The sequence below is a fragment of the Tauraco erythrolophus genome, chromosome 1, assembly GCF_009769465.1.
Source record: "Tauraco erythrolophus isolate bTauEry1 chromosome 1, bTauEry1.pri, whole genome shotgun sequence".
NCBI lineage: Eukaryota > Metazoa > Chordata > Aves > Musophagiformes > Musophagidae > Tauraco > Tauraco erythrolophus.
Genome location: NC_141465.1, coordinates 16,419,237 through 16,434,747, shown reverse-complemented (window position 1 = coordinate 16,434,747; position 15,511 = coordinate 16,419,237). Strand labels below are relative to the sequence as shown.

At 36.1% G+C, this 15,511-nt stretch overlaps 1 protein-coding gene across 1 annotated transcript in view; it reads left to right on the top strand.

Annotated features, from left to right (window-relative positions):
* Positions 1–15,511, top strand: part of DCAF6 (DDB1 and CUL4 associated factor 6) — a 99,701-nt gene that overhangs the window by 33,669 nt on the left and 50,521 nt on the right. The window contains exons 5-10 of the mRNA XM_086630119.1: positions 4,003–4,116; positions 5,144–5,279; positions 7,153–7,367; positions 9,973–10,066; positions 13,187–13,306; positions 13,531–13,776. Of these exons, the coding sequence (XP_086486245.1) occupies positions 4,003–4,116; positions 5,144–5,279; positions 7,153–7,367; positions 9,973–10,066; positions 13,187–13,306; positions 13,531–13,776 (925 nt within the window). The remainder of the gene's footprint in view (positions 1–4,002; positions 4,117–5,143; positions 5,280–7,152; positions 7,368–9,972; positions 10,067–13,186; positions 13,307–13,530; positions 13,777–15,511) is intronic.

Below are 15,511 nucleotides of genomic sequence, written 5' to 3'. Positions count from 1 at the left end.
ACATGTTCCGTTAAAGTCTTTGTCAAAGGCACTTCCTGTCTGCAGGATGACTTTGTAGGTCAGTTGAGCGAACCTTGTGATATTGACTCTGTTTCTGGGATTTGTGGTTTTGGTTTGCTTTGGTTTTGCCTCGTTTTAATACAAGACTACAGTTTCAGTTTTGCAAAATGTAATTCTGGATTCTGGGCTTGCATCATCTGCTTTTATTTTTGAGATTTGTTTTGATTGAGAAACTGCTGTTTCCTTTGAATAGCATCAGTCCTATGGCCCTCAATCAGAAGCTTCAACTGCCGCGGTTCTCATTGAAGTTTACTGTATATAGTAGACTGTATGCTAGTCTGTGGATTCTGCAAGTTGATTGAATGTTCTCTGCATCTCCAATAAAATCTGCCTTTTCATAAGAACATCTAGAGACTGAGATGCTGTTTCTTAAAGCTGAAATATCCTTGTTGAGGAGGGGGTCTGTCAGGTCCTTGCATTGTCAGTTCTTGGGGAAATAAGAGCCTCCCCTTGCTGGTTGGCTGCAGGCTTGAGGAGCAGCCGGTTACTGACTCAACTGATACCTCTGTTTCGTGGGTAGCTAGCTGTGAATATTATATAAAATGTTTCTGAGCTTGAGAATTGGAGAATGGTTATGGACTGTGCTGAGAAGACAAGAAGATAGTGGTAGAAGTATCATTAGAGCAGTGGGTTCGAGTGTGTGAAGTTTGGGGTCATGGCGTAGGCTGCTCAGAGTACTGCAAATGAAAGAGTTGGTGGCAGCATAAAAGTCATCATGAGAAGCAACTGTGGCAGTCTTAAGTTTTGATTTGCCTGAGCTTGGGTTGTCCAACAGTTTGGTTGATCACATGAAGTGACTGTCACCAGGTGGTGCTGCAAACCAGTGATCAAACTGGGAAAATTCAACGAAAGCAGTTGCCAGTTGTGCTTGTGGGTCAGGAGTAGTAACAGAGGCTAGAACGTAACACTTCCAACCTGTAGTATGAGATGCCGGTTGTCTCTTTGCAAGGTGGTGTTTGCCATCAGTAATGATGGTGTGAATGTCGCAAGCTACTAAACCCAATGATAAATATAATTTTGATAGGTACTACAAATTAAACTTGTCAAAACAGACAGTAAGAGCTGGAAAAATATTTTAGAAGAAACATGGAGAGCCCAACAGTCTAGCAAATCAAGATACAAGTTTTATTGTTTTCCATACAGAATGACTATAACTGAACAGTAACTAGTACAGAATACAGTAAATTTCTTCAGAATCATTAGTTGAAGAGAGTGTGGACATTTGACTGCTATATTGCACAGTGAGAAGGGTGGTATCGAGGATGATTTTTATTCAGCAAATAACGTTAGCACAGGGTATTGTTGTTTTGAATGACAGTAGTGTGATACTGGTTTGGATGTTTATACTGGTTTTGAACACAGTTAATGGAAGTGATCTCAAAACCCCTGTATGACTTTGATTATTTTAACAACTGTGTCTCTTTGAAGTTAATTCTCTTGGCCTGTTTTGTACTGAGGTTTAATGTATCTAAATTTGAGCTCTCTTCGAAAAGTCTTTGGAAAGATAGGTTTATAAAACATTTTGGGAGGTACTTTATTTTATAAAGACTATAAATTCTGTTACTATATCTTAAACCTGATATTTGAACATTAAACGCGTGTATTATTGTGTGGCATAGCAGCTGGTTTTTTGAGTGTTGGCATATCAAAGTATAATAGAGTAAATAGCACGGCTTTTTAAGCAAATACCTGAGATACAGCTTCAGCTTCTGACATAACACAACTTTGTCCCTGAGAGGTTTCTGGAGTGGGAAAATCATTTCAAAATATTGTGACGTTACTGCCCAGCCGTATGTAACCACATCATCGTATTAAATATAGAACTTTGACTCACTGGATTCCCTAAATAACAAAAGCTAACATAATCTGCCCCTGAGGTACTCATTCTAAATTTGAATGTGGTTTGAATTCATACTGCACTTTAAACTTGGAGTTTGTGACAGTTCAAGACATTACAAAAACATCAATTGAAACAGAGGAACGTGGAATTTTTCATAGATTGTTATGAACTGTGAGATAATTGGATGACTGGTTTTAATTCTAGGGGAGAATAGAATAAGTAGAAAGGGAGAGAGAAGTGCTTGAAACGTGTTTCTGGAGAATTTGTTGTTTATACAGGACCATTACAAGTTTATTTTTACTCAGCCAAATGCTTTTCTTTATTGCCCTTCATGTTAGTTGCATTTCAGAAGGAGAATGTACTTTTATGGACAACTCTTACCTTCGTATTTTCGATACAGTAAAATGATGATATAGGTATATATTTTTAAAGTTATATAAAAAAGGATTTTTTAGCTAGTAAAAGGGATTTTATATATATAATACGTACTTGTTGAACTTAAATGTAGTAACAATGACTCTTAATTATTAGAGTCTGCACTTTTCAATTTCTTCATTTTAGTGCTTATAAAGTAAGTATCTTTTTAAACACCACGCATAAGAATTGACGTGTGCAAGTGGAGCTGTGTACTGCACTATTACAAGTATATTGTGAAATAGAATCAGTGTGAACAAAAGTAAAATACAGCTACTAGAAATAAGAGCTTTCTGTGTTATACCGTGTTCAGCAACATTCTTGGAACAAAGTAAATGTTTTCAGTGCAAGCTCTGCACTGAAATACAGCAAAAATGCTGGAAGGATTTAGTGGATTGAAGAACAAATGCTGGCTTTTATAGCTACGCTAATAAAATAAAATTTTATGACTACACTAATAAATAAATTTGAGTGAATGTGTAGCAAAAACACTCTTTTCAATATGTTATGGTAACACATTGAAGAGTAATGGTCATAGCTTAGAAGTTTATTGTTCCATTGTTATTAAAACCTTGGCTTTGTTCTGTCTGTTAAACTTCTTGTTTGTCAGCAGTAAGATTTGGCACACCAGGCATTGTCTCAGTTAATGGACTGAGCATTACAAGAAGAAATGCTGAATCCTGCAGAGGTTACTTTTGTAATCCCATTTTAGGTAGAGAGGTTTACAAATATCCATAGGTCGCTTTTATTAAGAGTTGGGAAGGGGAAGAATAAATCATCACATAAAAAGTGTTACAGAATAACTTGTTTGCTCTGTATTTAATTAGTGTATTACACTATTATTGATTTTTTGTAGCTTTCTAAATTCCTAAGAGGTTACTGATAGTAGCAGTAGTGTAGGAAAAGAAAAATACTGCTAGTTTCTATAACATTCTCTGTTTTGTATTTGAGGGATAGCGTGTAAAAACGTCATGTTTCATGTGTGTTCGTTGACCTGTGGAATTCATCTTTAACATTATGGTTGCTTGCCTTTTTATTTCATCTTAAGAAGGCCTTCTTGAGTGAAACCATACATGTGAGACTCCATCAACCTTCCCTAGGCTGAGTAGGGCTGAGGTCAGCAAAAGGATGCAATACAGTGATCTCTTAAAAGTAAAAAAAATGCAGCGAAAGGGTAGGTTAGTAACAGCTTTTAATGCATGGTTGCTTCAGGGGAATATTTTGAACGTATAAGAACGGCCCAATGGAAATAAAAGCCATCTAGTATATACCTGTTGTTCAGACTTCTGAGGGTTTTCTTTGTTATTGTCTTCTATTACTTGCTAGAAAATAAACCGAGCTTCTGTTGAGTTATTGCAGCAAATGAATTACTTATCTGAAAACTGATTACAGTAAGTGTGTGTTGCTTATTAAAAGATTACAGAAATAACTGTAAGTTTGACCTATAAATGTTTAATTTTGTGTGGCATTGCAAAGTTTGTTTTAACTTCAGGAGTTCAAACCTTTTCTTGAAAATGAAGAAACAGGAGCAGTTTTTCAGTTTTCCTCTTTATTTCAATTGAAACCTTGACTCAAGTCATAATTGCTTCAGTCTTCACTGCTGCTCGAAATGTTGATGCTTTTATTTTCAAATTAATGATATTTCTGGAAGTATTAATACTATTTATTTTTCTTTTTTTTTTGAGCAGATTATGACAGTACCAAATGATCCCTATACTTTCCTCTCTTGTGGTGAAGATGGCACTGTAAGATGGTTTGATACTCGAATCAAAACAAGTTGCACAAAGGAAGATTGTAAAGATGTAAGAGTGAAATCTTTTAATAAAGATGACCTAAATGTAGAGCTGTACATCATACAAACATAGGATATGAATTCTGGTAAGGCTTTTAGAAATAATAGATTTCAGGGTCGTTGGTGGAGATGACAACATGTTTCCCAAGAAACAAAAAAAGTTTGGGGAGTCTTTTTTCTTTCTTTCTTTTTTTTTAAGTTTAATTTATTTTAATGTCTTTGACATTTTTTAGTTTATGAACTTTGGTGTGAGGCTTCAGATATGGTAGAAAAGATTCTATGTTGAAATTGAATCTCTTGGTCTGGTTTACATTAGTTACTATAGAGTGCAGAGTTGGAGGCAAAAAATGAGCCTTGAAAATCATCTGCAGCCTTGTGTTCTTGAGCATCCTTTGTCCCTCCTTAAGAAAACATTTGGTAATGAATTACATCAGATTGAATTAGTGACCGGTATTACTCCCTAGAAGGTAAGGTATTGGTGGTGTCCGCTTTGTGTGGATTTCAGAAACAGTTTTAATATTAAATTGGAGAAAAACTGATGCCAAAGTATATATTGCTACTCTCGATTAATTTTATTCTGATTTATCCATATTTACCAGTTCTAGGGGTTTGTTTCTTTCTTTCTTTTCCTCAATCCAATTATCTGCCCGTAGATGAAATCTATTCTAATCCTTTAATTTAAACTGTTTCTGCATATTCGGTGCTCTTCTGACTCAACATCTATGTTTCCATAGGAAAATCCAAGGTGCAAGCTAGTACAATCTGTAGTTGTTATGCTTATCTGTTTTTAAATGTTTGTTCCTATGGTTTGTTTGTTTTCTTTTTCAGTTGTTCTCGTGCTATATTTCTTTCTCTGATAGTTTTCCTTCCCTGCAGTGGCTTTTTCTGTTTGACATATTTACAGTCAATCTTCACGGGGCCAGACGTAGTTTTCTCAAAACCTTCTTGACTAATGGGCCTGTGTCCTGAAGTAAAAAACAGTTATACTTCAAATGTTCAGAGCTATTATTTGAATGCTGTATTTTTGTTTGTTCCAGGATATATTAATAAACTGTCGTCGTGCTGCCACTTCTGTTGCTATCTGTCCACCAATCCCATACTATCTTGCTGTGGGCTGTTCTGATAGCTCAGTAAGAATATATGATCGACGGATGCTTGGTACAAGAGCAACAGGTAGGAACCATACCCTACAGTAAGCTCTTCTAACTATTTACAGTTCCAATTTCAGGTTCTTTTTTTACAAAGAGATGGTGAGTGACTGAAGTGTAATACTGAATGCAGCATGCTTTGTAATAATAGAGTCATTTCACTCTAGTATTTGCTAATGTAGAAATCTTCAAGTAAGTAAACTTAATCTCTTCATCCATCTTGGAATACATTGTATACTGAATGCAGAAAAAGACATTTTGTAACGTCACTTCTTTTGTCTTGAAACATGTGATTCCGAGATTCCAAAAGCTAGTGATTGCAGCCCGTGGTGGTCCACTTGAATTTTAATTAAGTTGTTACCTTCTTGTACTCTGCCCTGCTGCAATGGGTTGCTTCTTATGAGAGGGGATCTTATGAACTCTGATGTCATGCAATATGCTTATCCTTGCAGTAGTTTTTGCTATATGTAACATAATTTCATTGAAAAGCTACAAATTCTTCAGGTGAAAGCTAGCATGCTTCAGATGCTTACCTAAGGATTTTATAACAAAATTGCAGGTGACAAGCAAAAATGTGTTATGTAGTTCTACGTATCCCTTTCTAATAATTATGATCAGTATATGTTTAGACACGTGAATTAATATACATACCTGAGCCTACACATTAATGCAAGTAATCAGTGAAACAAAATCTGTCATTTCTTGCAGCATTTTCCTGTTGATGATTGTGATGGAGGAGAAAGAAAACAGTAAATATCACTGAATAAGCATAAAAATACCCCTCTCAACAGGCTAACGTTCTTATAAGATCTCTCCCTTTCATCACAGTGGTCAGCAAAATTCTGTGAGAACTGCCTAAGGAACAGATTCTGGGGAGTTGATTAAAAGGTACTATGTACCTGCTCTTGTAATTGTAGTAATACAGAAACAAAATGAATTCAGGTATGCAGGCCTATAGAGGAAAGGAGAGAAAAGGCAAAATTTTGAAGAATAATTTTTCTGGATATATTGGTGTAGTGTTCTGTTGTTTGTTTTACAGGGTTTTGAGATTGTGGGTTTTTTAGGGTTTTTTTTTAAGGAGTTGAGGTATTCTATGACTAGTGAGCAAACTATTGATTTTTCATTTAAAACTTTCCGTTTCAGTCCTTATGTGAGATGATAAACTCTAATCTTGTCTGTGGTCAAGGACATACTGTTGCACGTGCTAAGCCACAACAGATATACAATGCAGGAAACAGTTACGTGGCAAATTATAAATTTTTGGAACAGTCTGTTTTTCTCAGTGTTAGATCTTCTTATAGCTAGCTTTTATCTGCTCACAAATTTGTAATTCTAGAATTTAAGATTGTTTTAGTGTGTGGAATGAAGGTGAGTCGTCAGGGAAGCATGATAAGTCCGATGTATTGTATAGTTCTGCGGTTTCGAAGTGACAGTATTATCATGTCTCTAAGAAGAAAAACTAGTATTTTTTAAAAACATTTTGGGTAGAAAAAAAGGAGGTATATATCTTAAATTTTCAAAGTTTGATATAATGAATTCCTTTCTAATTTATGGGTAGATGCAGATTTGCGTTATTATTGTGTAAATGTTCTTGGGTTCCAAAACTTCCATTTATAGTACATTTGACAGATAGCATCCATACACCATCATGTGATGGGTATGTGTTTTTTCTTCTTTTTTAAAAAAAATGTGCATAGTGTTTGTAAACAAAAATATAAAATACCAGTAACTATTCAGATGCGATTTAATGCAGAAGCGATGAAATACTTAAGCTTTCTCTGATCATCTTTTGTTGGATGTTAAACAAGGAGTATATTAAAGCTTTTGAAAATTTGAAATAGTAAATGTGTCATTTATTTCTCTTACCCCTCCCCTTTTTTTTTTTTTTTTTAATATAGGGAATTATGCTGGTAGGGGTACTGTTGGAATGGTGGCACGTTTTGTTCCTCCTCATCTCAATAACAAATCATGCAGAGTAACGTCTCTATGTTATAGTGAAGATGGTCAAGAGATCCTTGTTAGCTACTCTTCAGATTACATATACTTGTTTGATCCCAAGGATGACACAGCACGAGAACTTAAAGTTCCTTCTGCTGAAGAGAGACGGGAAGAGGCAAGTGATTAAGATGGCCTGTTTTCATGTTTTGTTTTGTGTGGTTTTTTTTTTCTTGTGGCACACTTGTATCAGTTGTATTTCTCTTTAAATCAATCTTAATTTAGTGTTGCTGTTCATAGGTTGAGATGTGACAAGTAGATTGTGTTACAAAATGTGCACGTTTGCAATATATTTATCTATTTACAATATTTTATCACTCTGATTTTCTTTCTTGTCTGGTTTCCCTCTCCTAAAGATGAGAAGGCATCTATGTGAACCTCAGGTTATAAGACGAGCAAAGGTGGCAGATCACTCTTTAGATGTATTCTCTGTTATTTTCCATGCCACCAAAAGCATATTCCATGAAATCCAGTATAAATAGTCTTTGTTAAAAGTTATCATTTAATGACAGAGATGAAGGGGTACAAATATTTAGATCGAGGGGGTGAGCCATGGCTACTGAGCATTGTTAAAACATTCAGCATTGTAACCAAAACACAAGTGGTTGTTTATTATCATCTCAGCTATAGTGATGCTGACCCTTCCAGTCTAAATTTTCTGGTCAATATAAAGCAAATCTCTTAAACTACAGTAAAGTTATATACATCTCTCCACCTCCCCCTGCACTCTGCCATCCATCCACTCCTCTTTTTTTGTTCTGGCATTATGCTCACCCTTTCACAAGCTCCTCTGCATCCTGAGGTCGTTACCTTTAGTCTGAGACAGGGGCCTCAAGGGAGTTTGCAATGAGTTGTCAGCATCCTGCTGTCTTAACTGGGAGGATGAGTGTGATGACAGTTATGGTGATTTCTTCCTCCTCTTTGCTGGGAGAAGCATGATGTTGATTTTTTCTTCCTTCTTTTTCTTTTAATCAGCTTGAAGACCATTTTAATACTTTTAGACGTGTTTTACATGATGTGTTTTCTTTATCAGTCTGCTAATATGGCATGGTTTTGCTTTTAAATGCTTGTTCTTTGTCCTTGTTATTACCCTTAAAACAGTTGTTGCTTGGGTCCAGCCTTTACAGTACAGTTAACAGCCAGGGGTGAGTTGCGGAGAAGGTGCCTCTGGTACCCTGCAGGTGTGGACACAGGAGGATGTCTGCTGTCAGCCTATGTCTGTACGACTTTATGCTGCATCAGTATCCTGTGCTCATAGGTAGTTCTTTCTTGCACAGTTTAGCTAGTTGGCGTTCCTGGGTATGTCAAAACTGTTCAGGAGAGGTTGTACACCACACATCTATGTGAATCTAAGCAAAACTAAAGCAAATTAGGTGATAATCACCTGGTCGCTAGGCAATTGCTGTTGCAGCTAAATGAGCTAAAAGAACGCTGGAAGCAAGTGAAGTGCAGACAAAGCCTGACAGGTGTGAGTCTTGTGGTGTTAGCTGTTACTGGCAATGACCCTGCAGTGTTTACTGGGCCACAGGCTGCCATTGCTAGTGGAACTATTGTTGGTCATAAGGGGGTGTAGATTTGTAGGACTGAGGAACAATGTCCAGCTGAGTTGCACTGTTACCTCACTGAGGCAGGAGAAAGCGAAGAGGAACCCAGAAAAATTATGTGATGAACGAGTGGTTCTGCGCTTCCCCCTTTCTTCTATGTAATGTTCATCTGATCTGAAGTAATTTGGTGGAGAATTGACTACCCAGTTACTATAGACAGAGAAGACTGTGACCACCCGTTAATAACAGATCCTATGTATTCTTTTCTTTTGTATGCATGGAATATGTCCTGTAATCTCTTCTTCCCAGATGATTTTACTTAAATGCGATTTTTATTTCAGCCTGGCTTTAAGTTATGTAGAGTAGAGGGAATGTAAGGCTTTCTTCCTGAATCTTCTGCGTCCTGAAAGTTAACACTTCAATATGCTTTCACTGCAGGGATTTTGCATTTAATTTAAAATCGTTGCACAACTATTGACCTCTTTTTTTTTTTTTTTAAGCCAGAAATACTTAGCCAATACACTTAATTTCAAACTCTGAACTGCCTTTCTGAATGTTCAAAGCACTAGCTGTTTCTTTTCAAGTTGCTGAAAGTAACACTATATAGTACTTGTTCTATACATCCTGCTGAAAAAAAAACCAAACCCTGTATTATAAAAATTTTTTAAAAACTCAGGTTAAAAAATAAACTAAGGTTTATTTTCATAAAATTTCTTTGTTTTGCTAACGTCTGGTTGTTTTTTCCTTTTGCTTAGTCGCAAATCCATATTTTATTAAACTGAAGCTGCCAGATAGTTTTTAACATGAAGAGGTGAATATTTTTGCAGAATTCAGGCTGAATTCTGGAAAACCTTAATTATTGTTGCTCAGCATGGAAAGCGTCAGTTAACATAATAAAGTTACTATTGCATGAAACAAAAGCTGCATTAGTTCTGAGAGTCATTGACTTAGTCTGTTGAACTTCTGTGTAGCTAAAACTCTTGCATTTTATTGATAGTGTTGTGCTTATTCATAGTTGATCTGAACATATGGCTGACGTTCCTTTTTTTTTGTGACAGATACAAATTTATGTAACATGAAAACGGAGGTATTGCATTTATATTTAGACTGAGAATTCCTTACTGTGCAGCATAAATAGATTTGTAATGCCTTTCTCCTTTTTTTCCCACCCCCCCCTAGTTACGGCAACCTCCTGTTAAGCGTTTGCGGCTAAGAGGGGACTGGTCGGATACTGGGCCAAGAGCAAGGCCTGAGAGTGAACGAGAAAGAGATGGTAAAGTGTTTGCAGTTGGGAGGGAGTAGTTGTCTTTGCTTGAGTGTTTTTTTTGGTTGTTTTTCTTTGGTGGTTTTTGTTTGGTTTGGGTTTTATTTTCCAATTATTCTTAAGTATTCCTGAAATATTTAAGTGCTCCAAATCAAACTGTTTTAAGAATCAGCCAGGTCTTAAGATGGTTTGCTTGGAATTTAACACAGAACTGCTATTCTACATTGATTTTTAAAAAATTTTAAATTTTTAAAATTTTAAATTTAAAACAATAAAATTAAAAAATTATACATTGAAAATATTCTTACTAGAAAAATTATGTTGCTTCAGTTAGGTTGACGTAAATCAAGGGGAGCTTACTTCTTTGTCATTGGTCATGTAGTAACACAGATACGTATTTCCCTTTTTGTAGTCAAGCCTCATAAGCAATCAAAGTTACAAATTAAATACTCTGTAATGGTTACATTAGGAGACTGGAATTCAAAGCAATAGGATTTCAATATTGTATTTTTCACTTTTTTTGTAAAACACATGTAGTGACTGAATTTTTATGCTTGTATTTTCATGTTTGTAATATATTACTCAATTACTTGAGGTTTCAGTAGATAGAGCATTTCCAAAGCTATGCTTTAGTGTCAGAAAATGAGATACCAAAGCACAGCAGAGGATGCTTTGTCACTCATCTTATTCTTCATCTAATGATGTGTTTTGTTTAAATCTGACAGGTTGTAGGGGTACAAGTATTTGTTCTAGTTCCCTTAGATCTGTCTCCCTTTTCTGCCTACTGTGTTCCTTTTTGGATTTTATGTGTTGGTTTCCTCATCTTCCTGATTCCCCCAACTGGAATAATAGTGTCTAGCTGTATCAGACTAATGGTCCATGTGGAGTAGGATTCTGTATCTGACACCAGCAATAGGAGATGCTGTTCGGGGAGAGAATGTGAGCCTGTCCTCTTTTTACCTTAGTCTGTTGCCTTTGTTGCTCCCCTAGTATTCAGAATTACTGTAGAGGGTACGTTCCCATCTGTTTCTCTAAAATCTGCATATGGTTCTATTGCCTGTGAGTTTCTGTAATCCTTTTTTGAACCTATTATTAATATTTCCTATGGCAAAAAATTCCAGAAGTTCAGTGCCCACTGTGTAAAGGAATACTTTCCTTTCTTTTAAACTGCTCTCGTAGTTTCATCATGTGCCTTCGTATTCTATTATCACAGGATTTGATTATTAACAGTTTTACATTCTGCTTACTTGGTGCTTTAATTCCACAGACCCTATTTGTATACCTCCTCATATTAGGGACGCTTTTGCTGTCATTTTTATTGCAGGTCTTTCCCATCAAAATTAGTTGCAGCTTTGCCTTTGCGCGAAGTTACTTTTTATCTAAATTCTTTTTCAGCTAAATATCTTCCAGTGTCCTTCTAGCTGTTGTTTCCCAATAATATCAAGTAAATCTGCTGGGGAGAAAACAAAGCCTGAGAAAAGGACTCCTCCTCCAGTATAGACGTTGGCTAGATTTTTATTTTCTCAAAACAAATCTTCAGTATCTTTACTGTGCGTTATTTAATACAACTGTGTAGTGACTGAGAGAGAATAGCTGTATGGCATTAGTGAGGTATGTGGTGACCTGTGATTTATTTTTCTGTTAACTGTTTGTTGTTCTGTCTTCCCATCATTAACCGCCTTTTGTCTGTTTTCTTCAGCTGTTACATTCCATTTTTTGTATTTTAAGCTTCTGAGGTCAGAGCTTCTCTGCCCAGGGTACAGGAAGGGAACGAGGGATCTCAGAGGCAGGTCAGAGAGCTGCAGTGCAGAAATGGGGATAGACAAGGGCATTGGGTCAGGTTGAAGGGCATTGTTTTTCTGGGGAGTGGGTTGATATGTTCCCCTTCCCTTCTCCATTCACAACAATGTCTTTTAAACTCAAGCAAATAACCTAAAAGCAAGGTCTAGTGATGCTATATTCCAGCTGTATCCTATCAGTAAAGATTATATGCACACCTGAAAGATAATCAGTTACTCCAGATATTTGATTAGTCTTTCAGCTTTTATAACATCTGTGCAAGTGGAAGCACTGATGTTTGAGAGGCATATTCTTGCTGTACATGTTCTTCCCAAGTATGCTTCAGAATCTTTCAGTGTTAGCTTTTGTATGCAGGGTATTAAAATATTTTTCACATATGTGTTTGGATAAGTAATTGTATTTCACAGGGATTCTATTTCTTAAGGTCTTAAATTAAGCAACTTTTGGAAAAGTTTTGTAAAGACTACATGCTTTTAAAGTGGATAAGGGACCAGCAGAAGCTCCTACTTCAGTATGAGTGGAATGGTCCAGTCCAGTGAAATAGTCTTCTATTGGAAGATGCCGATGTGTAAAAAACAAAAACAAAACCAACCAAACCTACCTCCAACATTTCACAGAATACAAAAAATACTTCAAGATTCAAAATGTTCTATTTCAACCTTTTACAAATGGAATTTTTCCTATCTTCCCTCTTGAAACAAATTTTGTTTCATATGTAATAAAACCAGAAATAAAATGAGAAGAAAACGTTTTGAGTTATGTTGAAAGAAAGTATGTTGAAGATTTTGCTGCTTGAGAGTCTTTGCAGTCTTGACACTTGATCCAAAATGTGAAAATGAAAATCCCTAAAAGAACTTTGCTATTTGTATTAAATTGTGCTTATGAGGAAAATCTAAGTACTGCAGAAGCCTTTTGGAAATGTTAAAAACATCATGTGCTAATTTTATGCTAGTCTTTTTGCCCTTTCATTGTTTAATGATAAAATTGGTTATTTTGTAATTAGCTGGAAAAACATAAAAATCTAGGCTTTCTTAACTTATTTAACCAACATTTAAAACTGAATGACATAAATTTCACAATGTTACGTGTACAAAAGCTCCAGGTAATTGCAAAACTGAAAAGGAGGAGGGACTGTTGCTTTTTATGTGGTGCCATGTTCAGCTGGCAGTTGTAGCTGGACTGTTGTGCTGAAAAAAGGAGATGGTTCAGGAGGTTACTAGTTATGTAGCTTACAGTGCAGGGGCTTTTTTTATGGAAGAAGAAATAGAGGGGGAAATTTATCTACAAGTTTATCAAAGTGTTAAAACTTTAGCATTACTTGTTTTACAGGGGAGCAAAGTCCTAATGTCTCTCTAATGCAAAGGATGTCAGACATGCTGTCAAGATGGTTTGAAGAAGCTAGTGAAGTTGCACAAAGCAATCGAGGACGAGGAAGATCACGGTCCAGAGGTGATTTCCTTCTTTTCAAGAATAATAAACTAGAAAATATGTTTACACTGGATACACAGGCCTTGAGTGTCAGCCTTTCTGAGGTGTAAACTCAGAAGTTTTAGTGCACTCTGAGGAACTGAGCATGCTTGTTTGCCATATGAACGATAATGCTAAGGGATCTTTATAGACAGAGTAAGTTTACCTTTGGCCTCTTGTTTTTCTTGCTTTATTTTTAATCAAAGGTGGAACTAATCGAACAGATGCTCCTGCTACTAGTAACGTGCCACCTAGTACAGAATCAGAAACTGCAATGGAAGTAGATGGTTCTGAGCAACTTCCGTCATCTTCCTCTTCTACAATGTCAGCCCAAGCTCCTTCAACATCATCTTCAACAGAAAGTCCCCCTTCAACTTCATTATTGTCCTCTCCCGATAATGAACAAAGGCCTTCTTTAGGGGCCTCAGCTCAACCTGTGCTCCATCAGTCTGGTGAGAAGAAATCCATCTTGTCATTGTTCATGAAAAATGCTTTCAATAAGAAACAATTTTATTTTAGGATATTTTTGGTAATTGACCTCAATCTGTTTTCTTTCTTGCATATCTTTATGAGACTAGGTATTTTATAATTACCAAGTGACTGCAGCTGTGGTTTAAAGAAAGAGTAAAACCATCAACTGTATACATTTGAAAAAGGAATCTCAAAGTCTTTTGAAGTAGAAATAAAAAATTATTGCTTGTGTTTTCTAAACTTATTGTTCTCTTCATGGAGTATAAGTAACATCATGCCTTCAACTGTGATTTGCCTGTAGCAGCATCACTGGAATGAATAGCAGAACCAATGCCTGTTATAACCAGAGGAAGTAGAGAATGTTGTCTTCAGTAGGAGTCTACATCCTCAACACTTCAGAGTCAGCAATGTTATTTTTTTTCCTTCTATCTGGATAGACGGGGCTCACCTTGTGTGATATTCAGTTACTAGTTAATAAATTATACTATATATTGATTTTTAAATTTGTGTATCTTGAAGAAACGCATCTGTATTTAATACAGACTTACATTCTTATTGTGGGAAAAAGAAAAAAAAGTATATTCCACTCTCAATGTCAGGAACTTATTTGGGTAGTAAAAGAGCACCTTATGCTTTGACTTGCCCTTTTTCATCTCCGTGCAGGAAGAGATGCCATAGCCTTTATAGTTAAATATTTGCACGAGAGTCTATTTTTACTTTTTTTAAGTGAGCTTCTAGCCCTCACGGTTGTGGTGGAAAGGCTGATGTGATTGGAAACACCTACGGGTTCAGACTTGTTTATTTTAAAATCCCATGGTTTTTGTATAAATTCAGCTTTTGTTTTGTACCAATTCTGTTGTAAAAATTCAAGGTCTTTGTCATCGGAAAAGATGGCTGATAGCATCTTCAGGCCCTAAACTGGATGTTCTGGAGTAAAAGAGAGATGGGGATTTCCCTGGGAAAAGTGTGCTATTCAGTGTACTATGGCTGCTGCAGCCAAAATCTTTGGGACAGGTGAGAAATTATGAGGTATCTGGTATCTGAAAGGCAGAGAAGCTAAGGACATAAGTTGAAATTTGTTAAATGTACCATTCTCACCCTTTCAAACCTTGCAACTAGTCTAATACTTTTTTAGAGGAAATAAACAATGAGCAGAAGCGTGACAATACACACAGATTCTATTTCTAGAATAAGTGAATTCTCGAAAATTTGTTTAGCAGCAGAAGCTTTTAATTATCTATGGTTTAATCATCTAATGGTATTGCTGTCAGGTTGCTACAATCTTAAGTTTTTCACAATATACACACAAAAAATTAAGGGATCTACTCTAATTCACCTAAGTGTAACTCAGTTTAGCTGCTGCTGTCTTTGGTACAAAGGGAGAGCCACCAAAGAACACACATACCATTGCCAAGGGTTCATTTTTTACCTATTTATTTATTTTTAAAGGTATATTGTATATTCTGGAGCTTTCAGTGGCCACAAGAGTATGGCTGGTTGCATAATGGTAATGCACTAGAGAGCATTTCTGGAATTACAATGCATTTTCTGTCCTGCATTTTAAAGAATGTATGCTGACTAGAAAATGTGTTTTTCTCTTTTTTCTCTGAATCTGTTTAAATTTCTAAGTAAAAGTTTATTCTGCTAGCATGAAGTGGAAGTTGTTATTTCTCAGTCCAGCTCTTCTCTAAGAGCATTTCCTCTTTCCTAGTGTCA